The following is a 26,779-nucleotide window of genomic DNA, read 5'->3' as shown; positions in this document are numbered from 1 at the left end:
GCGTCAAGTTGCCGGGACAGGAATGACAGGGATGTTAAACCTGTTCCTAGTAAAGGTGAGTTGGAATTGGTCCACAAATACCTCAGACTTACAGGGAAATAAATCGACTAAAACCTGAAACATATGCTTTATTCTCTTTCTGTCACTCACTCTCTCTCTCTCTCTCTCTCTATCTCTCTCTCTATCTCTCTCTCTCTCTCTCTCTGTCTTTCATACCCACAAGCACAGACACTCGTCAATTTATCCTGGTCACCTGTGCTGTAAGGATATTCCCAAAGCTTTTGACGATTGTCGCCCAGAGATCAGGTCTTGGCACCCAGAAGCCCATTTTTTTCTTCCTGCGTCTCTTGTGGAATGAGTAAGAGTTGAATTCTGCCTGTTGTGTTCTCTTGATCTCACGGGACTGAGAACCTGTGTGGGCTGGGACCACCTGAGAAGCTGAAATGTATTTCCAACAGCCACCAGTGATCCCCATTCACTGCAAACTGGGGGATTATGACAGTACCGCCACCACAAGCAACGGAACAGGTAAAACAACTCGTATTTCTTTTATACAACCAAATATCTGTGGCCTCTGGAGATCTGAAAGAAAAATAGAAATCGCTGGAGAAACTCGGCAGATCTGGAAAGAGAAACAGAGTTAACGTTTCTGGTTGTTACTTCACTGGTTATAATGCATTTTTAAGCTGTCTGAAATTTTATATAATTTCAAGTTCTTTAAATAAATTACTGACGTCAATAGTTATGCTCGACTTAAATCTTAAATTTGAATTAAATAGCTTTCGTTATTCATTGAAGGATGAAGGTATCTCTGGCAGTGATTGTCCCCACCACACTTCGAGTCAGCTCTGATGAAGAGTCACCTAGACTCAAAACATTAGCTCGCTCTCTGTCCACGGATGCTGCCTGACGTGCTATGATTTCCAGCATTTTTTGTTTTCCATTGCCCTACCTTAATTACCCTCCAACTCAGCAGCTTGCTAGGCTGCGTCAGAAGGCAGTTAAACACTCAGCCAAATTGCTGGAAGTCTGGAGCCAAAGTTAAGTTGGACCAAGTAAGTGTGGCAGATTTCATTCTCCAAAGGACCTTAGTAAAGCAGATAGGTTTCGTTAGTAAAGCAGATAGGTTGTTAGTGAAGCAGGTAGGTTTCGTTAGTAAAGCAGGTAGGTTTCGTTAGTAAAGCAGATAGGTTTCGTTGGTGAAGCAGGTAGGTTTCGTTAGTAAAGCAGATAGGTTTCGTTGGTGAAGCAGGTAGGTTTTGTTAGTGAAGCAGATAGGTTGCTATAACTAACAATGAGTGCTCCACAGTCACCATTAATGAGACTAGGTTTATATTCCTGATCCAAAGAATATTTCAGTTCTGGAGAAGTCATATTGGACTCAAAACATTAACCCTGCTTCTCTGCCTACAAATGCTGACACACCTGTTGATTTTCTTCAGCATTCTCTGTTTAGTTTGTATTTCAAGTTTTATTTTTAAATTAGAAACTGAAATTTATTAATTCAGATTCTATCAGTTGTAATGGTGGGATTTCAACTCTCACCATGACATATAAACTTGATCATCATGGTTGCTGAGTCAACCACATTGCCACTGACTCCTCCCCTATCTTGGTTGAGGCGAGACCTCTATGAACAAGGAAGTGAAGGTCATGTCCTAATGTGAAGCCAACCACCGTAACTGGCCAACTGCTGGTGAAAATCGGTTTTAAATCCACTGCTTAGACAGAAAGCAAACATCTAATTTGCATGTGCTGATAGAAAGTGAGGCCTGATTCAGAACCAGTGCTCACGAGAGCAAGAAAAGATGATGGTCAGATTGCAATATGTAAGAGTGGTATTAGTCGTGACGTTTTTATTTACAGACCACTGCAAGTGACTTTGTAAAATACGGCAGACATTAATGAGGTACGCAGCATGTGCCCGTACATTGAGTGAACTCTGTAGCTATTCAGTGATCCACTTCCAAATCATTACCTCTCTTGCAACGTATTGCGCCTGTTTTCTCTTTACTTGTTCAGCGCCACTGGCAAGGCCAGCATTTACTGGAATGAAGTAGGGGAGGTGAGCCACTGGTGTCGGGACATGTGTTTGGAAATCCTCCCACTGCAGTTGGTGAAATTTGAATTCAATAAAAAGCCAGCTTAATGTAACCAGTGGCATTTTTTGTTAAACCCCATTTGGTTTGCTAATCACCTTTCGGGAAGAACAGTCTGGCCTGGATGTGACTCCAGATCTACTGCCACAGGACTCTCAACTACCCTTTGGGCAAGACAGTGACATCTGAATCCCATGAATTAATTTTAAAATAAAAGGTTGTGGTGATGAGTTGCTGTCTTCAATCGCTGCAGTTCCTGGGGTGTTGAGACAGCCAGAGCACTGACAGGCAGATGTCAGATTTTAACCCAGGAACAGTGATGTCTTCAGGATGGTATGCACCTTGCTGATGTTCCCATGCATCTGCTGCCCTTGTCCTTCTATGTCAGAGCCACTGCCCCCACCAGAGCATGGATCAGGACCCCATCCGGGGTCACAAGTTGAAATTTCAAAGCCAAGAGACCTGAGGCAGGAAGGTGCTGAGAAGCTCTGCGAAAGGTATAATAGCTGTACAGCTGTGCCCCAGCTCTCCCTGAGGAGCCACGGCAACCTTCAATTTTAAAAAATCAACAAAAAACTTCTGGAATGAAGAGTCTAATGATGACTGTTAGAAAAACTCATCTGGTTCACTAATGTCCTTTAGGGATGGAAACTGCCATCCTCACCTGGTCTGGCCTACATGTGACTCCAGACCCATAGCATGTGTTTGACTCTTAACTGCCCTCTGGGGAAATTCGGCATGGGCAATAAATGCTAGTCTGGCCAGCAACTCCTTCATCCTGTGCATGAATTAAAAAAGCCTCAAAACGGGGTCACAGAAGACATTAAGTTTGGGAAACACTGTTCAGGTTGGTAGACGTTACAAGGCAACAGCAGGACAATCTGGGTGAGTTGCTTCAGTGTACCTTGTAGATGGAGTGAGTCAGTGATGAAGGGAGTGAATGGTAGTTGGGGTGCCAATCAAGTGAGCTGCTTTGTCCTAGACAGTGTTGAGTTTACATGAAAAGGTCACAACAGGGCTTCCGGTTCAAAAGGTTGTCTCCTATTTTCTGACCTACCAGAGAATTATTTCCAATTAATATCCTATGCCCCGTAAAAACACCTACTTGGGGCACTTTTCTCAAGTAAAGAGAAGACTTAGGGGGCTCTGATGGCAGTCTTTATGATCATAAAAGTGTTTGAATATGTGGATCTAGAGAAGATGTTTCCATTTGAAAGTGAGAACAGAATTAAGGCCTCATAAAAATATTGATGAATCCAACTGGAATTCAGGAGAAACCTCTTAACCTAGACTATGGATAGAATACAGAACTTTCTACCACACAGGAATAGTTGAAGTGAATATCATTTATGTTGAAACTGCATAAGAAAATCAGAAAGAAAGCAGTAAAATTCTATGCTAATTATATTGTTAGGATACATGAATGAAGGGCATTAATTAATCAAGCACTTAGTGGATTAATTAAGAGAGATTGATCATCAGTCCCCAAAGCCACATTGTAATTTTAAATTTGTAAATTTCCTTAGGGGCTTTGTCTTTAGCTATGGTGCCCTTTAAAGAGTTGTTAATAAGGGCTAATTCAGTTCTTTTGGACTAATTTAGTTTAATTTCTAAAGTGTATAAAGACACACGCCTCCACAGCTGATGGACACCACAGGGGCTGGAGTGCATCATAACCCCAAAATGAAATTCTGTTTTAAATCTAAGTAACATTTCCTTTGAGTTTGACTTTAGGTACAATAATAAGGACCTGTCATTTGTTTCAATTTGGTTAATTTTCTTTCATCAGTTTCAATTATTTATCTAAAATAGCTTGAATGAAAACTAAAAACAATAAGTTAATATTTTGTAAGTTTGGCTTGATTATTAACTTTGTGTTACAGAGCCACTGTAAGGGGCCTTCACCAATTTAATTTGGCTTAATTGATTGTTTAAATAGTATAAAGTGAGGTAATAAGGCTCTTGTAGCTGTGTTGGTAACCCTATTTTTGAGTCAGGAAACTGGGGCTCAAGTGCCATCTGCTCCAGATGTGTGTCATAACATGTCAGAACAGGCTGATTAGTAAAAGTGAGGGGTGACCTAATGTGATAAAAGAGATAGTATAAAGAACCTGGAACATTGGGCAGGATGGTTGGTAAATAAGACTCTGACATATGGAATGCTATATTCCCTGAGTAAACCTATTACAGTTTCATACATAAGGAATTGTCTTGGGTTGGATAAACAATGGAATACCGATTGTGGTTTATTGAAAACAATGAAATGAGACTTGTGGAGCATAAACAGTCCAATGGGAGCTGCCTGGCCTGTTTCAGAGCTGATACCCAGATGAGATAGTGTGAAAGGAAAACAGAGGATCCCATGTTCAATTCCTGTTCTGTGAAGCAACCACAATTGGTCTAACAACATTTGTTAAACTAATGAGAGTGGCCACTTGAAAGAGAGATTGATGGCTTCAGACAGATGAATATTTTTAATTGGTCTATGTTATGATCCAGTTGTGGAACAGGTGAGACTTGAACCCAGGTCTCCACCACAACAGCAATCCCCCCAGCAACCCTCCGTCAAAAGTGAATATCAACATGAGCAGCACCTTGAGGAGAAAGGAAGACACAGGGAGCAAAACAAAGATTCTCCATCTCATCTGCCATGTCTTCTCCACAGAACTGGCCATGCTGTCCAAACCTATAATGTCTGAACGGTCTGATATTTTTCTTGGAAGCAGAGATACAGAATTCTTCCTTCCAATCATTCCCACCACATTTCATCCAATAGAAACAGATTTTCCAGAGATGAGGGATTCACATCTTTACGCAGAACACAGCATCTTCAAAGGTAAGCATTGACCCATTCATAAATGAGAAGATCCACATGGTTAACCTTCTACCATCCTGGTAGTCACTAGCAGTAACAGAGTTCAATAGAGTAATAGAGTAACAATAATAGAGTAATAGAGTAACAATAATAGAGTTCTTCTTTTGACTAACCACAGCTATCAGTTTGTTCTCAAAAAGTCTACAACAGAGCCAGACATCAGGTGTGGAAAACCCCCCACTATTAAAGACCTGAGGGGGCTAAGGTTGACACTTAGCTCCTCAGGTCCCTTTTATATCTTTCCCCTCTCACCTTAAACCAATGCTGTCTAGTTTTGGACTCCCCTACCCTGGGAAAAAGATTTTGGATATTCACCCTTTCCATGACCCTCATGATTTTACCAACCTGTGTAAGGTCACTCTTCAGCCTCCGACACTCCAGAGAAAATAGCTCCAGCCTATTCAGCCTTCTCCCGTAGCTCAAACCCTCCAAACCCAGCAGCATCCTTGTATCCTTATGGGGAGGCGATGGCTTAGTGGTATTATCACTGGACTATTAATCCAGGATATCCAGATAATGTTCTGGGAACCTGGGTTCAAATCCTGCCATGGCAGATGGTGAAATGTGCATTCAATAAACGCCTGGAATTAAGAATCTAATGATGACTATGAATCCATTGTTGATTGTCGGGGGGAAACCCCATCTGGTTCACTAATGCCTTTTAGAGAAGGAAACTGCCATCCTTACCTGGTCTGGCCTACACGTGACTCCAGACCAACAGCAATGTGGTTGACTCTTAACTGCCCTCTAGCTGATTAGGGATGGGCAGTAAATGCTGGTCTAGCAAGTGATGCCCTCATCCTATGAATAAAGGAAATCTTTTCTGCGCTGTTTCAAGTTTAACAACATCTTTTAATATCAGGTGGATTCCCTGACATTTCCCAATAATCTGAATTTTCTGGATTTCTACATTGAGGTGATTCATGGCTCCTAGATGCAGGATCCGATGCCATGTGTTTTTGGCCTTGTCGATGCACCCTCTGGACCAGTGCGGAGCTGTAAAAGATAGACCAAGGCATTGATGGATTATGTGGGGAGTTGGTTGTGGACTTCCAAATGGTAGTGTACAGCTGATGGAGTTCAGAAGTGTTTGTGCAACATTAGAAGAATTTGTTGGATGGGACAGAATGACTGCTCCTCTTCCAATATCCCATGTTCCTTTGACATTGTCAGAGTTTGGAGCAGAGCAATAGCACCGGTTGCCAGTGCTACAGTGAATCACAGACATAGGGCTTTTGAGCACCAAAGGGAAGGTCGTTGGAACTGATATCTATCCACCCTTGCCATGACTTCACCAGAAGGAAGACAGAGCGTGAGGACAGTTGGAAAGCTGCATCCAAACTGGAGCAGTCCAATGACAGCACTGTTAGTGGGAGAGATAGAGGGAATCAGACAAAGATGCTGAGGCAATGAGCTCCTCATGGGGAATCTAGAACTCGGGGAAATAGTTTAAAGACTGAAAGGACTCCCATTTAAGATGGAAATGTGGTGGAATTTCTTCTCTAAGACAGTCATTTGCCCTTGGATTTCTCTTCTCAAAAGGGCAGTGGAGGCTGGATCATTGAATATATTCAAAGAGTTTTGATTGATAAGGGAGTCAGGGTTATGTGGGGACAGGCAGGAAAGTGGAGATGAGGCTATAACCAAATCAGCCACAATCTTATTAAATGGCGGAGCAGGCTCAAAGGGCTGAATAGCCTTCTTCTACTCCAATTTGTAATGAGTCATGGGAGAAATTGGAGTAAGCTTAGATGCCATTGGTGAAGAGAAGTGGGGTGGAGGTTGATCAGTAGGTCAGAGCAATGGGCGACAGAGGAGAGGCAGGTTGAGGAAGCGTGAATCACAGAAATGCCATAGTGCATAAGGTGGCCATTTAGCCCATCGCCTCGACACTGGGTCTCCAAATAAGCAATTCACTGAGTGCCATTCTCCTGCTTTCTCCCTGTAACCCAGAATGTTCTCGCTTTTCAGAAAACCATCAAATTCCCTTTCAAACTGTAATTGTTTCCAACATGCTGTCAGAAAGTGCATCCCAGACCCTCAACACTCACAACCTGAAAAAACTTTCCTTACATCCCATTTGCTTTTCTTTTTCCTAATTACTTTAAATCTACATGCCCTCTCAGTTCTCAATCCTTTCATGAGAAAGAATATATTGCTCCCTAGTAACTTACACAGTCTGGACCTCATGATTTTGAACTGTCCTATCAGATCTCTTCCCCAAGGTAAACAGAGGCTCAATCAGATGACCAGTAATTGGAAAAGAAGCGAATGAAACAAGTGGATGTTTGGCTTGATGAGTATATTGAGGATCTCGGAAAGATGCTAGATATTGGGGGGCCACTGCAGGGTGTGGAATGGATATTCCTTGCTCCCCCTCTCTTTCCTTATGACTTCTCTCCCCCTTTGGTGAATCTCTCTCTACCTCCCCTATCAATAATGGCTCCAATCAATTCCAGTCATATACCTTGCCACTGAACAGAATGCTCTTCTATTCTGTATTTTAAGGGATCATCATTAATGGCGGCACAGTGGCCTCACAGCACCAGGGACCCGGGCTCAATTCCCGTCTCAGGTGACTGTGTGGAGTTTGCACATGCACCCCGTGTCTGCGTGGGTTTCCTCCAGATGCTCCGGTTTCCTCCCACAGTCCAAAGATGTTCACGTTAGGTGGATCGGCCTTGGTAAATTGCCTGTAGCATTCAGGGGTGTGTGGGTTATAGGGGAATGGTTCTGGGTGTGGACTTGCAGGCCCAAAGGGCCTGTTTCCACACTGTAGGGAATCTAATCTAATCTAATCTCTTATTTTGTCATTTTGTTCCACTTCTGGGAGATTGATCCTATGACATCTCCAGGGCCAGTTTGAGGGATTTTGAGCAGGACTACAAGTCAGTCAGTTGGCCAGCAGAGAAACAATAGCGTTACGCATATCAACAAGACAAGTTGTAGGTTTTAGTTCATTTTAATATTCACCCATCCCAACGCTGACAATTATAATCTCAAGATGGGCCTGTACTGTGCTGAACTGTTCTGTGTTCTATGTTCTAAGATGCCCGTGCCCGCCACTTCTCCTATTGATTTCCCAACCAGCCTGTCAGACTTTCCAGCAATGCCACTACTGTGTCCTGTACTCATAACCACTAGCATCCTCACTTCACCCTGTCCAGTTCACATGTTTTGTCCCATAAGAGTTGATTACTCTTCAGTTGAAAGGGGCCTTCCATTGCCTCCCATTGAAATATTACGAGAACTCCAGAGACAGGGTTGCAGAGGAACCCGAGTTCATTCAGCATGCTGCAGAGATCCTCAGTCTAACATTGCTTTTGATCCTAATGCACTGTGACAGTGGATCCCAATGCAATATCATGGTGGACCCCAATACACTATTTCCATGGTTCCCATTGCACTGTTGAAATGGATCCCAAAACACAGGTGCAGTAGGACCCACTGCATTTTTGCAGCAGTTTCCAGTACAAGGTTGCAGTGGATCCTAGTGCACTGTTGCAGTGGATCCCAGTGTTCAGTTTTGGTAAAGCCTGATCACTGCTTCCATGGCTCCTAGAACAATTTCAGTGGATCTGATTACATTGCTTCCCAATGTATGGTTGCAGTGGATCACAATGCATTGTTGCAGTGGATCCCAATACACTTTAGTAGTTAATTGAAGCCCTGGTGAAGTGCATCACACAAAATGAGTGCAATAGATCCCATAATACAGTCACTGTTAGTCCCAATGATAATGGGAACTGCAGATGCTGGAGAATCCAAGATAACAAAGTGTGGAGCTGGATGAACACAGCAGGCCAAGCAGCATCTCAGGAGCACAAAAGCTGATGTTTCAGGCCTAGACCCTTCATCAGAGAGAAAGGTGGTGGAGACCCTCTCTGATGAAAGGTTTAGGCCCGAAAGGTCAGCTTTTGTGCTTCTGAGATGCTGCTTGGCCTGCTGTGTTCACCCAGCTCCACACTTTACTGTTGGTCCCAAAACTGTTTTGGTGGATCAAAATGGATTCTTTCAGCAGATCCCAATGGGGACAGCAAGAGCTGCAGATGGTGGAGTCAGAGATAACACAGTATAGAGCTGGAGGAACATAGCAGATCAGGCAGCATCAGAGGAACAGGAAAGTTGATGTTTCGGATCAGGACCCTCCATTTCTGAAGAAGGGTCCCAACCCGAAACGTCAACTTCCCTGCTTCACTGATGGTGCCTGGCCTGCTGTGTTCCTCCAGCTCCACACTGTGTTATCATGGATCCCAACGCATTGTTTCAGTGGATCCCAGTTACAGTACATCCGAAACCACTGCTGTGGTGGATCCCAATGTCACAGTTGCAGTGGATCTGAGGGCAGTGGCTGTGAAAGCTTGTCTTATTATCTCCAGCTATTAAGCTGCTCAGCAGCTTTGTAACATGACACTTGTTTGTTCTTGCTTCACTTTCAGGCTTGTTGGCAACCGTGACAACGTACCATAGTAATCCTGAGCAAGTGGGCCCTCCGGTTAAACAGGTTCTACCCAGCATCGACTTCTGTAAGTAGCCAAACGCCATGAGTCAGGGGATTTACAGCATCCAACAATAACTTGTAGAATCGGTGTAGCACAGGAGGTGATTTCTCCCGTCATGTCCATGCTAGCTCTCTCCAATAGCAATTCAGTCTGTCCTGGTGTCCACCACCCTTTCTCCAACAGCCCTGACCTTTACTCCCCTCTGCAGATAATTATGCATTTCCTGAAACATAGCACAAGAAACACTTGTCCAACCAAACAAAGCACAACTTATTTATGTAGTCACAGAGTTGTTCAGCACAGAAACAGACCCTTCGGTCTAACACGTTCATGCCCATTATGTTCCCAAACTAAATTAATCCCAACTGCCTATGTTTGGCACAGCTTCCTCCAAACTTTTCCTATTCATGAGCCTGTCCACATGTCTTTTAAATGCTGTAACTATACCTGCATCCTCCATTTTCTCTGGCAGTTCATTCCACACGTGAATCATGCTCTGTGTAAGAAGGATGCTCCCATTATCCTTTTTAAAACTTTCCCCTCTCACCTTAAAGCTGTACCTCATAGTTTTGAACTTCCCCTACCTTAGGGAAAAACCCTCGCAATTCACCTTATTTATGCCCCTCACCATTTTATAAACCTCCAAAGGGTCACCCCCTCAACCTCCTACACTCCAGTGGAAAAACTCATATCCTATCCAGCCTATTTTTGTAACTCAAACCCTTTGTTCCAGCCAACATCCTGGTAAATCTTTTATGAACCCTCTCCAATTTTTTAACATCCTTCCTATAGCAGTGCAACCAGAACTGCACAAAGTACTCCGGAAGAGAACTCACCAAAGCCCTTTTCAGCCTCTCATGACTCCCTACTCCAATACGCAAAGGTATGAGCAATGAAGGCAAGTGAGTCAAACATCTGCCGAACCACCCTGTCTAAGTGTCACGCAGATTTCGAATAATTATGTACCTGAACCCCTAGGTCTCTCTATTCTATAACACTATTCAGGACCCTATCATTAATTGTATAAGTCCTGTCCTTATTTGTTTTACAAAATGCAATACCTTGCATTTATCCAGATTGAACTCCATCTGCCACTTATCAGTCCATTGACCCAATTGATGAAGGTCTCTTTGTAATCTTAGACAACCATCTTCACTGTCGACTATATCATCAATTTTGCTGTCATCCAAAACCTTACTAACCGTGCCTCCTATATTCTCATCCAAATCATTTATATAAATGACAAATGAAAGTGGACCCAGTAGTGATCCTTGTACACTGCAGGTCACAGGCCTCCAGTCCAAAAATCAACCCTCCACCACCACCCTCTGTCTCCTACCGGCAAGCCAATTTCATATCCAGTTGGCAAGCTTTCCCTGAATCCTATGTGATCTTACTTTACTAATTAGTCTACCACACAGAGCCTTAACAAAGGCTTTACTAAAGTCCACGTAAACAATGTCTACCAATCTGCCTTCATTAATCTTTTTGGTAACTTCCTCAAAAAAATTCATTTAAATTGTGAGACATGATTTCCCTTGCACAAAACCATGCTGGCTGTCCCTAATCAGTCCTTGCCTCTCCAAATGCATGTAAATCCTATCTTTCAGAATCACCTTCAATGACTTACCTACCAATGTCAGGCTCACAGGTCTATAGCTCCCAAGCTTACAGCCTTTTTTTTTAAATAAAGACACGACATTAGCTACAGTCCCGTCCTCCGGCACCTCACCTGTGGTCATAGATGAAACAATTATTTATGCTGGGGGCATTGCAATTTCTTCCCTAACTTCCCACAATCTCCTGGGATACACTTGATCAGGTCCCGGAGATTATCCACTTTTATGTTCTCTAAGACTTCCAGCACTTCCTCCTCTGTAATGCGAACTGTTTTCAAAGAATCAATCTTTATTTCCCTGAGTTCTGTAGCCTCCATTTCTTTCTCCACAGTAAAAACTGATGCAAAATATTCATTTAGTATCTCCCCCATCACCTGAGGTTCAGTACGAAGATGACCTCGTTGATCTTTAAGTGACCCAAATCTCTCTGTAGTTGCTCTTCTGCTCTTAACATACTTATAGAATCTCTTTGGATTATCCTTAACCTTATCAACCCAGGCTATCTCATATCCCATCTTTGCCTTGGTCATTTCCATCTTAAGAATGCTCTTCAAGAGATTCATTTGATCTCAGTTGTCGACATCCATGATTCTTTCTTATTCTTGACCACAACCTCAATATCTTTATTCATCCATTGTTCCCTACTCTTACCAGCCTTACCCTTCACTCTAGTAGGAACACATTGGAATAGAATAAAATAGCCTTTATTGTCATGTGCAATGAAAAATTTGCAACGTTGCCACTTTGGCACCATCTTAGATACTGGATACCTCAGTACAGATACTTGAAGTGTTTGTTACAAAATTGAAAGATTAAAGAAAAGGTTTAACATAGGATACAAAGTTTTAAAAAGTATTCGACTTACTGAAAGTCCATAATAAGAATAAAAGTATCTAGACAGTACTCAAATTTTAGTTCTTTTCATTGGATCCATGCCCATTGGGCTTCTGAACACGAGGCCTCTCTGCCTCCATGTGCTGTGGCCCGGACTTGCCTTTGGAGCTCGCCCCCAGGACCCATTCACTGGGCTGCCCAGGTTCACGTTGCCTCCCGCTCTGGGCTTATGGCCCATGACTCACCTGCAGGACCCATCTCCTGGGCTGGCCTGAACTGGGACTGCTTCCTGCTCCGGGTTCCAGCCTGTGACTTGCCTCTACGACCCGTCTCCTGGACTCGGACTACCTCCTGTTCCAAGGTCTGGCTGTTACTCATCTCCAGTACCTGTCTTCTGGGCTGCCCAGGTACACACTGCCTTCCGCTCCATCCCACAATTTGCCTCCAGGACCCGTCTCCTGGCCCAACCTGGGCCCGGACTGCCTCCTGCTCCAAGCTCTTGGCCGCCTGTGGCTTACCACCGGGATTCACCTCCCATGCAGCGTGGTCTCTGACTCGTCTCCTGCGCCAGGCTGGAATCAGACTCTCCTCCATTCCCTTCGGGTAAGTTTAAGAAGTTCAAAGTTGGGTGGAGGGAGAAAAACTGCAAAAAAAGAAGAAAAAAAGAAAGAAAAAGGAAAAGGAACTGCCATTTTGAAACAAACAATACCACTGAATTCTCATTATCACATTTTGAAAGTCTCCCACTTGTCAGTCCCCTCTTTACCTGGGAACATGCTACTCCAATCCAATTAAATGATAGTACGAGGTTGGGATGGAGGTTAGATAGACCTTAGGTTTAGGGTAAAAGTTCGGCACAAAATCATGGGCCGAAGGGCCTGTACTGTGCTGTACCATTCTACGTTCTACGTTCCATGTTCCAATCAACTTTTGTAGGTTTTTGTCTCATACCATTAAAATTTGCTTTCCTCCAGTTTAGAACTTTAACTTTTATGGAAGGTTTATCCTTTTTCTTAAATATTTTAAAGCTAATAGAATTATGATTATGAGTCCCAAAGTGCTCCCCCACCAACACTTCAGTCACTTGCCTGCCCTATTTCCCAAGAGAAGGTGAAGTTTAGCTCCTCCATATTGATAAGAAACACTATGGGGCACTTCCAGTCAAAGTTTGGAAAATTAAAATCCCTATTATTACAATCCTATTGTTCTTACATGTATCTGGGATCTCTTTGCTCCTCAATTTCCCTCTGACTATAGGGGGGCCTATAGTACAATCCCATCGAGGTGATCATCCCCTTCTTGTTTCCAATTTCTACCCACAGAGTTTCACTCGACAATCCCACAGAAATAATCTCTCTTACTACAGTAGTAATGTTTTCCTTAATTAAAAGCAGCACTCCCCACACTCTCTTGCCTCCCTTTCTAACCTTCCTATAGCATCTAAAACCCAGAGCATTGAACTGCCAAGCTGCCCTCAGCCAAATTTCTGTAATAGCAATGACGTCCCAGTCCCATGTTCCCATATATGCCCTAAGTACATCAGGCTTACTTGTAACACCCCTTGAATGGAAATAAATGCAGTTTAAATCTTCAGATTTGCCTCATTCTGACTTGCACTTGTCTGCCTTTTCAAGTTATGTTGCTCTTTTCTGATTCAGAATCACCCCCACCTGTCTTCCTACTTTTACTGTTATTTAGGAAATCCCATACTCCCCTCTCTTCTAGTTTAACGGCTCCCGAGACAGTACCAGGGAAACTCCACACCAGGATATTGGTCCCTTTCCAGTTCAGGTGAAGCCCATCCCTTTTAAACAGGCCTTTTCTGCCCCAGAAGACATCCCAATAATCCAAAAATCTGAATCCTTGAACATTGCACCATCTCTTCAGCCATTGATCTGTCTGCCCTATGGGCCAAGCGCAGGGAATTGGGACTACTTTTAACTAGTACTCAATGACCCTAACTCACCGCTTTCCATTGTACCTCTCTGGAAAAACCAGTCAAACTTAGGAATGAGACATACTGGTCCAACTCTCAAATGGAAGACTATTTGCATGTCGATTTCCAAGTATTCCTGCAAGTGAGAGGTTATGACATTAGGTAGGAACATTAAGTTGAGTCCATAATTAGATCAGTCATGATCTTAACAACTGACAGAGCAGGTTTGAGGGGCTGAATGGCCTACACCTGTTCCTTACACATTTGGTCAAATGTCCTCAACAACTCAATTGCTCCATTTTACCTCACCCTTTATATCACCCAGACCCATAATGAGTTCAGGCAGACCCTGTCCAATTACACACAGGCCTTCAGCATAATTTGGATTACATTCGGCATAACGTGGTCCCTCTACATGTTTCTCTTTTCGCAGTGATGTCTCCCAATAAAATCAAATGCAGCACTGATGTCAAACAGCATGAGAAACTTCCAAAATGCAGGACGAATCCACAGAGGCGAGGTGAGTGGAAATGTTGGTCCAATCAAGTTGAATTAATAATGGTACTGTTAGAGCAAAGGGTGCAACTAGGAAAGTTCTGTCAGGAGTAAAGTAATAATGGTGGAGATTCTGAAGAGAGAGGCAACAGTCTGCAGCTCATTTTAAGCTTTAGCATCTATCATTAGTATAATGTGAATAAACAGTTACTTTGAGGACTTCTTAGACATGGTAACCTCTCTTCAGTGACATCATGCTCCTGTGCTCCAAGACTCCCCACAAAACAATTTTATACATAATATGTGGCACAGTAAGCAAAACAAAATACATGAGAGAAAGTTGGGTGATGGTATTCTCACTGCACTGTTAACCTGGAGACACACTTAATGTTCTGGGACCTAGGTTTGAATCCTGCCACGGCAGATGGTGGCATGGGAATTCAATTCTTAAAAACTGGACTTAAGATTCTAGTGATAACCACAAGTCAATTGTCAGGAAAAGTCCACCCAGTTCACTAATGCCCTGTAGCAAAGGAAACTGCCATCCCTGCCTGGTCTGGCCAACATGTGATTCCAGACCCACAGCAATATGGTTGACTCTTAACTGCCCTGTGGGCAATTAGGGACGGGCAATAAATGTTGGCATAGTCAGCAACGCCCTCATCCCATGAATGAATTTAAAAAAGAACAAAAGACTTTTAGGAGGAGTTGAAAAAATACAGAATTCATCTTCTCCCATGGGTGAGGGAGTTAAAACTTGAGCTGATATTTTTAAGGTGAGGGGAGAAAGATTTAGAAAGGACGTGGGGGGGCAACATTTTTGTAGGGAGAGTGGTTCAATGCGTGCAATGAACTGCCAGAGAAACTGATGGATGCAGGCACCATTACAATGTTTAAAAGACTTTTAGATAATTTCATGAATAGGAAAGGTTTGGAGGAGTATTGGCCAAATTCAGGAAGGTCTGACTAGTTTAGTTTGGGAACATGGTCCTCATGGACTGGTTGGGTCTCTTTCCACACTGTATGATTCTGACTGTGTAAGAGCTGATCGGGTAGGAGGTGGTGGTATAGGAGGTAATGTCACTGGGTAGTAATCCAGAACTCTGAGTTATTGTTCTGAGGTGCTGGCTTTGAATCCCACCAGAGAATTTGGTGAAATTTGTTTTCAGTTTTGTTTTAAAATGTGGGACTGAAAAGCCTGTCTAATGGCAATCACACAACCACTGTCAATTATCATTAAAAAGAAACCCAGCTGGCTCACTAATATCCTTCAGGAATGAAAACTCTGCTCTTTACTGGATCATGTAACAATGGACTCAGAGCATTGTGGGAAATCAGGGAGGGCGATAAACGCTGACCTCACCAGCGATGCCTACATTCCCACGATTAAATAAAAACACAAAGATTCTCTAAAGGTTATAAGAATCAGAGATGATCCTGTTTAAACATCTTAAGTACTTAGATGCTGAGAAGTGCTTTCCCTTGGCTGAAGACTCAGGGGCCATAGTCTCTTAATAAGGAGTCAGCCATTTTGGATTGAGATGAGATGAAATGTCTTCATTCAGAGGGTTGGGAATCTTTGAAATAGATCCAAGGCTGAGAAAACTGGATTTTTGGACAGAAAGGCAATCAAGCAGATGTTGGAATAGCGCAAGAGTATGGAGTTGATGGAGAAAATAGGCTGTATTCCTATTGAACTCTGGAGCAGGTCTCACAGGCCAAATGGCCTCCTCTTGCTCCTACGTAAAGAGGAATTAGGAGCAAGAGTAGTATATTCCGCTGCACACCCTGCTCTGCCATTCAAAAATATCATAGCTGGTCTGGTGGTGGCCTCAACTCCACTTTCCTACATGCCTCATATACTTTGACTCAATAACTTAATGACCTCTTCCTCAAAAGTATTCAATGACTCTGCATCCATTTTGTGAGAGTCAGAATTCTAAAGACTCATGAAGAAGACTCAAGGAAGAAATTTCTCTTCATCTCCGTTTAAAGTGAATGACCCTTTATTTGGAAACTCTATCCTCTAGTTCTAGTCTCTCACACAAGGGGAAACAACCTTTCAACATTCACCTGTCAAGTCACCTCAAGATCTTGTGTGTTTCAATAGTATCACATGACACCAGGTTATAGTCCAACAGGTTTGTTTGAAATCACAAGCTTTTGGAGTACTGCTCCTTCATCACCAAAAAGGGCCCTGATGAAGGAGCAGCGCTTCAAAAGCTTGTGATTTTAAACAAACCTGCTGGACTATAACCTGGTGTCGTGTGTCTTCTGACTGGAAGGATCAGCTCTCATTTTTCTAAAATGCCAATGGAGACAGGCCCCAACCTGCTCATCCTTTCATCCAGTTTACTCCTGTTTCCTGTGTCCTTTTTACAACAGTCTGGCAGAAAATGGTGGCTAAAAAATAAATTTGTTAATAAATAGTCATTTGGTGGCACAGAGCTTGAACATTGCTGAACAATAACATAGTCTGTCAAAACTGTCCACGTTGATTCCATCAAAACATTCGTAAGAACATGAATATCAAATAGAATAACAGTATGTTTATACAGTACAAGGAGGGATTGCTGATTAGCTGGCAAGCAGACTTTGATTGGGAAAGATGTTGCCATGGAGAATGCAGTTGATGGTGACTGACAATTAACTGTCAAGCTTTGCTTAAATTTAAGCCAGGCAAGTTGACTCTGATTGGTCAAGGCATTATCCCAAGGAATGCACGAGAGAATATTTTCTTGTTTTGAAACAGGTGACATATCTGTACCTGTTTAGCTGTTCTTTTGGGTGTCAGGTGGCTCAGTGGTTAGCACTGCTGCCTCCCAGTGCCAGGGGCCTGGGTTCGATTCCACCCTATCTATGTGGAATTTTCACATTCACCTTGGGGCTATGTGGGTTTCCTCTGGGTGCTCTGATTTCGTCCCACAGTCCAAAGATGTATGGGTTAAGTGGATTGGCCAATGTTATGAAGGCTGTGTGGATTAGCCATGGGAAATGCAGGGTCATATGGATAGGGTAAGGGGTGGAATGCTGTTTGGAGGGTGAATATGTACTTGATGGACCATGTAGCTGATTCTACACTGGAAGGATTCCACGAACAAAAAGGGCTGTGTGTATTAATATATGTAGCTTTCTGTACACACCAGTGTATCACAGAGCAAGCCTGACAGACAATATGGTTTATTCCTTAGTCATCATCAGGTACATTCTTTATGGAAATGCATCTGTCAATCACAGTCCATTTGCCAACCAATCAGCATTCTCTTCTCATACTGTGTAAACATGTCATCCCACATTACATTGGGTTCCTGATGTGCGCAAGATGAAAATCTTCAACAAAATGTGCCTTTTCTCAGCAATGGATAGTAATTCTGACACGATCTCACAAAAAGGTATTGATTCCATTGCGGTTATTTCTCTTTAACGTACTTCTCCGGTTCCTTCACAGCTCCCAAAGCCCAATGCTACATGTTTCATTCTCCCTGCTTCACCTCTGCATTCAAATATACAATGCATAATATCCTCCTCTAACCTTATTCTTTCCTGCTGTCTGAGAAATGTAGGTCTCATGGAATCATACAGTGTGGAACCATGCCATCATATCCTCCTCAAACTTGTTCATCCAATTCTCCTTTAAATACAGAATACCACTAAGACAAGTTACTTGGTTATTTCATTTTTAAAGTTTTTTTTCATGGGATGTGACTGTTTGGTTGGGCTAACCTTTATTACTGGAGAAGGTGCTGCCTTGACCCAAGGACTGTGGGGAAACCAACTGCACTGTTGGCAAGGGAATTCCAGGATTTTGACCCTGCAATAGGAACGGTGATATATTTCTAACAGAGAGGCAATGGTTGAGTGGAATCATTGTTGGACTATTAGTCCAGATATAATGGGAACTGCAGATGCTGGAGAATCCAAGATAATAAAATGTGAGGCTGGATGAACACAGCAGGCCCAGCAGCATCTCAGGAGCACAAAAGCTGACGTTTCAGGCCGAGACCCTTCTTCAGAGAGGGGGATGGGGTGAGGGTTCTGGAATAAATAGGGAGAGAGGGAGAGGCGGACCGAAGATGGAGAGAAAAGAAGATAGGTGGAGAGGAGAGTATAGGTGGGGAGGTAGGGAGGGGATAGGTCAGTCCAGGGAAGACGGACAGGTCAAGGAGGTGGGATGAGGTTAGTAGGTAGGAGATGGACGTGCGGCTTGGGGTGGGAGGAAGGGATGGGTGAGAGGAAGAACAGGTTAGGGAGGCAGAGACAGGTTGGACTGGTTTTGGGATGCAGTGGGTGGAGGGGAAGAGCTGGGCTGGTTGTGTGGTGCAGTGGGGGGAGGGGTCAAACTGGGCTGGTTATGGGATGCGGTGGGGGGAGGAGAGATTTTGAAACTGGTGAAGTCCACTTTGATACCATTAGGCTGCAGGGTTCCCAGGCGGAATATGAGTTGCTGTTCCTGCAACCTTCGGGTGGCATCATTGTGGCACTGCAGGAGGCCCATGATGGACATGTCATCTAAAGAATGGGAGGGGGAGTGGAAATGGTTTGTGACTGGGAGTTGCAGTTGTTTGTTGCGAACTGAGCGGAGGTGTTCTGCAAAGCGGTCCCCAAGCCTCCGCTTGGTTTCCCCAATGTAGAGGAAGCCACACCGGGTACAGTGGATGCAGTATACCACATTGGCAGATGTGCAGGTGAACCTCTGCTTAATGTGGAATGTCATCTTGGGGCCTGGGATGGGGTGAGGGAGGAGGTGTGGGGGCAAGTGTAGCATTTCCTGCGGTTGCAGGGGAAGGTGTCGGGTGTGGTGGGGTTGGAGGGCAGTGTGGAACGAACAAGGGAGTCACGGAGGGAGTGGTCTCTCCGGAAAGCAGACAGGGGAGGGGATGGAAAGATGTCTTGGGTGGTGGGGTCGGATTGTAAATGGCGGAAGTGTCGGAGGATGATGCGTTGTATCCAGAGGTTGGTGGGGTGGTGTGTGAGAACGAGGGGGATCCTCTTTGGGCGGTTGTGGCGGGGGCGGGGTGTGGGGGATGTGTTGCGGGAAATGCAGGAGACGCGGTCAAGGGCATTCTTGATCACTGTGGGGGAAAAGTTGCGGTCCTTGAAGAACTTGGACATCTGGGATGTGCGGGAGTGGAATGTCTTATCATGGGAGCAGATGCGGCAGAGGCGGAGGAATTGGGAATAGGGGATGGAATTTTTGCAGGAGGGTGGGTGGGAGGAGGTGTATTCCATGTAGCTGTGGGAGTCAGTGGGCTTGAAATGGACATCAGTTACAAGCTTGTTGCCTGAGATGGAGACTGAGAGGTCCAGGAAGGTGAGGGATGTGCTGGAGATGGCCCAGGTGAACTGAAGGTTGGGGTGGAAGGTGTTGGTGAAGTGGATGAACTGTTCGAGCTCCTCTGGGGAGCAAGAGGTGGCGCCGATACAGTCATCAATGTACCGGAGGAAGAGGTGGGGTTTGGGGCCTGTGTAGGTGCGGAAGAGGGACTGTTCCACGTAACCTACAAAGAGGCAGGCATAGCTGGGGCCCATGCGGGTGCCCATGGCCACCCCCTTAGTCTGTAGGAAGTGGGAGGAGTCAAAAGAGAAGTTGTTGCCCCAAGATGATATTCCACATTAAGCAGAGGTTCACCTGCACATCTGCCAATGTGGTATACTGCATCCACTGTACCCAGTGTGGCTACCTCTACATTGGGGAAACCAAGCGGAGGCTTGGGGACCGCTTTGCAGAACACCTCCGCTCAGTTCGCAACAAACAACTGCACCTCCCAGTCGCAAACCATTTCCACTCCCTCTCCCGTTCTTTAGATGACATGTCCATCATGGGCCTCCTGCAGTGCCACAATGATGCCACCCGAAGGTTGCAGGAACAGCAACTCATATTCCGCCTGGGAGCCCTGCAGCCCAATGGTATCAAAGTGGACTTCACCAGTTTCAAAATCTCCCCTTCCCCCACCGCATCCCTAAACCAGCCCAGTTCATCCCCTCCCCCAACTGCACCACACAACCAGCCCAGCTCTTGCCCTCCACCCACTGCATCCCAAAACCAGTCCAACCTGTCTCTGCCTCCCTAACCTGTTCTTCCTCTCACCCATCCCTTCCTCCCACCCCAAGCCGCACCCCCATCTACCTACTAATCTCATCCCACCTCCTTGACCTGCCCGTCTTCCCTGGACTGACCTATCCCCTCCCTACCTTCCCACCTATACTCTCTCCATCTTCTTTTCTCTCCACCTTCGGTCCGCCTCCCCCTCTCTCCCTATTTATTCCAGAACCCTCACCCCATCCCCCTCTCTGATGAAGGGTCTAGGCCCGAAACACCAGCTTTTGTGCTCCTGAGATGCTGCTTGGCCTGCTGTGTTCATCCAGCCTCACATTTTATTACATTAGTCCAGATACCCAGGTTATGTTCTGGGGCCCTGGGTTCAACAGCAGGTTGTGGAATTTGAATTCAGTAAAGATCTGGAATTTGGTATTATGCCACCATAGGGCTACTGTCTCATCAGAGAGCAATGACTGATGCTGGCTTAACCTGATGGTCACCACAGATCAGGTGAGGGGAGAGGTTGAGAAGGAGAGTCCTTCACAGTAATCTCAACTCGTGTAGGAATTGAACCCACGCTGTCAGCTTCACTCTGCTATGCATTCAGCCAACTGAGCTAAATCAACCCCCAGTACACCTGGAATTAAGAGTCTAATAATGACCATGAATTCATTGCTGATTGTCAGCAAAACCCTCATTCACTCGTGCCCTTTAGGGAAGGAAACTGCCATCCTTACCTGGTCTGGCGTACATGTGACTCCAGACCCCCAGAAAAGTGGTTGACACTTAACTGTCTTCTGGGATGGGCGAGAAATGCTGGCCTAGCAAATAATGCCCTTATCCCGTGAATGAATTTTTAAAAGAGTTCGGTCACTTGGTGGCTGGCTGGGACAGAAATGTGCCAATGCCATCACTGCTCTCGTTGTTATCGTTGGCAGAAGTTGTGGCATTGGAAGGTGCCTATTGAAGGAATCTGGGTGAGTTGTGTTAGTGTATCTTGTACATAGTATGACTGTGCACCAGTTCTGAGGAAGACCCGAAACGTTTACTCTGTTTTTTCCTTCACAGATGCTACCAGACCTGCTGAGATTTTCCAGCAACTATATTTTTGTTCCTGATTTACAGCATCCGCAGTTCTTTTGGTTTTTACTGTGCACTAGTGCTGGGTGGAGGAAATGTTTGTGGATGTGGTGCTAGTCAAGCAGCTTCCTTTGTCCTAGATGGTGTCAAGCTTCTTCAGTGTTGTTGGGGGGGGGCTGCACCATTCCAGGCAACTGGGGAGTGTTCCATCACACAAACTGTGGGACCTTGCTTACAGATATTAGCTGCCTCACTTCTTGCATTACAACAGCTACTCCACTTTGAAGACATGATCGGCTGCAGAGGTCCCTGAGGCTAGATAAAAATGAGCCGTGTTTCATTCTTTCTTTTAGTTTAACAGTTATTTACTGTGAATGTAAAACTCAATCCAAACAGGCCAAAGCATTCACCTGTGGGAGTTTATCCGGGATTTGTTGCTGAACCCCACGGAAAACAGTGAGATCCTGCGATGGGAGAACCGGCGAGCAGGAATCTTCCGTGTAGTTAAATCCAACGCCTTTGCCCAGCTGTGGGGAAGCAAAAAAAACAATAAAGGAATGAACTATGAGAAGCTGAGCCGAGCACTGAGGTAAACAGCAGGAAGCAGAAGACGGTGGCATAGTGGTAGTGTCATCAGACTAGTGAGCTCATGTTGTGGGGACCTGGGTACAAATCCCGCCACGCAGAATTTCAAATCAACAAATAAAATCCAGATTTGAAAGCTTGCCATTGATCTTGACATCAACATCTATCAGCAATTGGTTCATTAATGACCTTGAGGGAAGGAAATCTGACAGCCTTACCTGGTCTGGCCTACATGTGACTCCAGACCCACAGCAATGCTATCCTTTCAAATGGCACAGCCATTCAGTTCAATGCAACACAAAATTCTGGCCTTTAAAATGATGCTGACATTCCTGAGACAGAATCTGAGCAAAGAAGCTCAGAAACATTGTCCCTCCCTTTGGCTGAATTCCCAATGGCTGCCCCATCTCCATCTTTGATAAGGCTCACCAACTTTGCAGAATTTTGGGGCACAGTAGCATAATGGTTATGCTCCTGAACTAGGGTCGATCCTAACAAAGTGTGAGTTTCAAATTCCGTAGCTATGGGGGAAATTGGTTTCACTTAATGAACGTAAGAACTAGGAGCAGGAGTAGGCCATTCAGCCCCTTGAGTTTGTTCCACCATTTAATATGGTCCTGGCTGATCGCATCTTGGCATCAGGTCCACTTTCCCACCTGCTCCCCATAAATTTTCAACCCATTACTAAGTAAAAATCTATCTCCTTCCATAAATTTATTCTGCATCCCGGCATCCACCGCACTCTGGGAAAGTGAATTCCAAAGGCTCATGACCCTTTGAGAGAAGTAATTCCTCAGTTTTAACTCTGCTACCCCCTTGCTCAAAACTAGAACAAAACACAAATACAATTGGTCCAAGAACCCATTGCTCATTGTCACTGCGCCATGCAGTTAGCCAGTGTTGTGCCTTCTAGACTCTGCACCCCTCCAATTTTGCCCACTTGCTTAATTATAGAATCCCTTACAGCAATGAAACAGGCCATTCAGCCCACTGAATCCACACTGACCCTCTGAAGAACATCCCACCCAGACCCACCACCCTACCCTGACCTCGTAACCCTGCATTTCCCATGGCTAATCCACCTGGACTATACATCTCTGGACACTATGGGAAATTTAGCATGACCAGTCCACCCATCCTGCACATATTTGGACTATGGGAAGAAACTGGAGCACCTGGGAGAAATCCATGCAGACACAGGGAGAATGTGCAAACTCCACACAGAAAGTCACCTGAGGGTGGAATTGAACCTGGGTCCCTGTGAGGCACCAGTGCTAACGATTGAGCCACTACGCCATCCAATCAGGACCTGATTATCTTGCCCCCATCATTGGTGGCTTTATCTTTCTCTGTCTCATCCTCTAGGCTCTGAAGTTATCCCCTCAGAACCTCACTGCTTTTGTCTACCTTTAAGACTCTACTTAAGAGCTACCTCTTTGATAAAACCCCACGATCCTATTTTCTGTTTATGTAACTCGATGTCAAATCTAGCTTGTGTTCCTGGGGACACTTTACTAGGAGAATAGGTTAACGATGTCATGTAACCAGAAATGACTATGAAGATATCCAATCTCTCCTGGAACTTGCACCCCAGCCTCCAGTCTATGGCCTACAGGTACCCAAGGCTCATACATGATGAATGGAAACATTGTATATTAAAGCTCTTGTGACACCCAGAGAGAAAATAAGGGGTGAACATCTTTGAAGGACAAACGTAGAAAAATAATTGTACTTGAGTACAATAGTAAGAGCTGACTGTATAGTGCAGTGCCAAGGGAATGCTATACTGTCAGAGGTGCCATCTTGCAGATGAAATGTTTAGCCAAATCTCATCTGTCTCCTTGGGTAGATATGGAAGGGCCTGGAATCCCATTTCAGGATGTTATTCTCAAGAGGTTTGGGGGGTGAGGGGTGGGGTGGGGGTATCTGGGATTCCAGGCAAATTCCCGCAATAAGCATCACAAAAATAGATTGTGGGATCTTGCTGTGCACTATTTTGGCTGCCACATCTCCCACAACAGGGTGGACCCTTCAGAACTAACTTCATTGAGGGAAAGAGACATCTGGTTGTGAGAAGGTGTGTTACAATATAGCTGTGAGACTTTTCTTCTTTCCAAAACTTCTACTATTTTAGCTTTAATAAAAATAAACTTAACTTGAATTAAATTTAATGCACTTAACTCCTCTGCCTTAGACACTACTACAAAACTGGAATCCTGGAACGTGTGGATGGGAGACTGACATACAAATTTGGACAGAAAGCTTATGGATGGGAAGAAGCTTGGAGTCTGTAAATACACGCAGAGGTTCAGACATTGAGTTAACCCTTCCTCAGCTGGCAGCAATGATATGAAGTGATCTCGCTGACTCATGAATGTGGAAATTCCTACGCACCTCAGTTACGGAATATCCCAGGAATGTTTTGGACTTAACCACAATGCCAGCAAGATTAACAAAGGCGCCTCTAAATCCTCATTGCACAATACCAGCCTGGTTCTTGAGGGGACTTCCTGAATATTTCCAAAAGGTAAAACTAACATTGGAGGAGAAATTGTGTGAGGCTTTGCTAACACCAAAAGTTCTAACAAAGCAGAGTGGAAAAATAGGAATCGAGGTCAGATCAGAGCATTTCAGGTGATCCCAGTTTTCTAAATATTGATCAGAAAGTCTGTCATGTTATGAGCATTAGTCTCTGCCTGATTTCCAGCCTGCACTTCCACGATGCAGCCTCACAAACTTTACCCTCAAATATCTACACATGCAGTCTAATCTTTAAAATACATCATACTAAGAATGGGAGAGACCATTCAGTTCTTTCTCTCATGTCATTTGTCCATGGCTAATGTGTATCTTAATTCCATCCCTTCCCCCTGTTATGATTTTAGACACCCCTGCCTGGAGACCTGCTGTTCTGATATGTCAAAGCCTTTCCAAGATTAACCAAGGGGCCTGTGTCATTTAAAGTTCCGGATTCTTGGCACAAGTCATTGGTCACTTTCTTTCCTGCATATCATGGCTGTACCCTAGATGGGTCATGTTTTGCTGGCGTCTCCCCTATGATCCATTGCACATCTGCCATTCCCAAACTTTATGCATCATAACATAGGAAATAAGCCATTTGACTCAATGAACCTGTTCCAGCATTTAGCAAGATCATGGCTGACTCTTGATGGAATTTTCTTGTACTATTCCCAAATCTCCTGACATCTTTAATATGTAAAAACCTATTGATAATGACAGCACTTCCTCAGTCCATTTGGAAGAGAATTCCAAAAGAGTTCAGTCTGGTGACCCACAGTTGCACTTCTGCATTCTGTTCTGTTCCCCTGATGCACTTTTATAAGGTATGATTTGTCTGGGTAGCATGCAATACAGTACTTTTCACGGTATCTCTGCACGTGATCATACTAAATCAAACCAGATCAAGCCACCTAGCCAATTTTGTACTGAACTTGTATTGAAGAATGCACCTAAGCATCTTGTACCTAAGATGTCACCGTGTCTGGAGATTTGTAAACTTTCCACTGCATTCAGCTGAGTATGTGACAATAAAACTAATTCAATTCAATTCAATTCATGTACATCCTTCACTGAACGTACATTTTAAATGGCACACTAACCAATTTGCACAACTGGCACCTGGGCATCCCAGAGTCTAGATCTGGCACCCACAACCAGCTACCTGGGAATCATAAGTAAGAGATTGTTGTGGGATACCAGCTTTTCCTACTCCCATACCCCTTTTTGGACAGGAATGTGGCTTGACAAAGGATTGAGGGTCCAGGCCCTTACAAACATCTGCCTTATACCCTTTTCCCCATTACCTAGCAAAATATTATTGATCTGACTTCTGAATATTTATATTACTCAGCATCCAATATTGTGTGAAAAAGTGCTCCAGAATTCACTCCTAAATGACCTGCCTTAAGGGATTATGCCTCCTTATTGTAGTTGCCTCTCTTGTAGAAATACCTTCTCTGTGTTGACTTCATGGACTCCTTCATCATGTTAAAGGTGAGATCTGCCCTCAACTGTCTAATATCAAGGAATGAAAGCTACATTGGTGAGACTAATCCTTTTAATCCAATCCTTTGGGGCTGGCAACATTCTGGTCAATGAAAGGTCAATCTATTTTTTGGGAAGTGCAATGCGCAGAAGGCAATGTAATACAGGCAGCACGGTGGCTCAGAGGTTAGCACTGTTGCTTCACAACAACAGGGTCTGGGATTCAATTCCACCCTTAGGTGACTGTCTGTGTGGAGTTTGCACATTCTCCCGTGTCCGCGTGGGTTTCCTCCAGGTGCTCCAGTTTCCTCCCAGAGTCCAAAGGTGTGCGGGTTAGGTGGATTGGCCATGGGAAATGCAGGTTTACAGGGATAGGGTGGATCTGCTGGATTGCTGTTTAGAGGGTCAGTGTGGGCTTAATGGGCTGAATGGCCTGCTTCCACACTGTAGCGATTTTCTATACTCAAAACAGGATCTGATGGCTTTGTCTACACAAAAAACAGTTTCCCAAATCTCTTCAGCCCATTGCTCCTCCGGGCTTTTCACCAGGTATTAAAAAAGGACATTGTCCCATCCTTTGATTACAGAAACTCACATATAGTTGAGGATGCCCACATTTGGTCTAAAAGCACATTGCAATATAATATTCTGAGCTGAGGGCAGATGTAATGTAGATGAATTTTTAGATGATCAGTCACCACAGCTAGTG

General features: G+C 44.4%; 2 protein-coding genes across 4 annotated transcripts in view; one reads left to right on the top strand and one right to left on the bottom strand.

Annotated features, from left to right (window-relative positions):
• LOC125447257 (E3 SUMO-protein ligase ZBED1-like) overlaps positions 1–328 on the bottom strand; it is a 31,658-nt gene extending 31,330 nt beyond the window's left edge. Inside the window, exon 1 of the mRNA XM_048521542.2 lies at positions 254–328. Within this exon, the coding sequence (XP_048377499.2) occupies positions 254–328 (75 nt within the window). The remainder of the gene's footprint in view (positions 1–253) is intronic.
• Positions 120–25,638, top strand: LOC125447258 (ETS-related transcription factor Elf-5-like). 3 transcript variants are annotated; one of them, XM_048521543.2, is made up of 6 exons: positions 120–528; positions 4,765–4,935; positions 9,414–9,500; positions 14,299–14,385; positions 21,877–22,069; positions 24,260–25,638. In XM_048521543.2, the coding sequence occupies exons 1-6, from the start codon at positions 444–446 to the stop codon at positions 24,357–24,359; spliced, it is 723 nt and encodes a 240-aa protein (XP_048377500.1). In that variant the 5' UTR covers positions 120–443; the 3' UTR covers positions 24,360–25,638. The 3 variants fall into 3 exon arrangements, with proteins under 3 accessions (XP_048377500.1, XP_048377502.1, XP_048377501.1); XM_048521544.2 differs by lacking the exon at positions 120–528 and adding an exon at positions 936–1,055; XM_048521545.2 differs by lacking the exon at positions 4,765–4,935.
• Positions 25,639–26,779: the final 1,141 nt, after the last annotated feature.

This window comes from Stegostoma tigrinum, chromosome 38 (assembly GCF_030684315.1).
Source record: "Stegostoma tigrinum isolate sSteTig4 chromosome 38, sSteTig4.hap1, whole genome shotgun sequence".
Lineage (NCBI taxonomy): Eukaryota > Metazoa > Chordata > Chondrichthyes > Orectolobiformes > Stegostomatidae > Stegostoma > Stegostoma tigrinum.
This window is presented reverse-complemented; position numbering and strand designations above follow the sequence as displayed.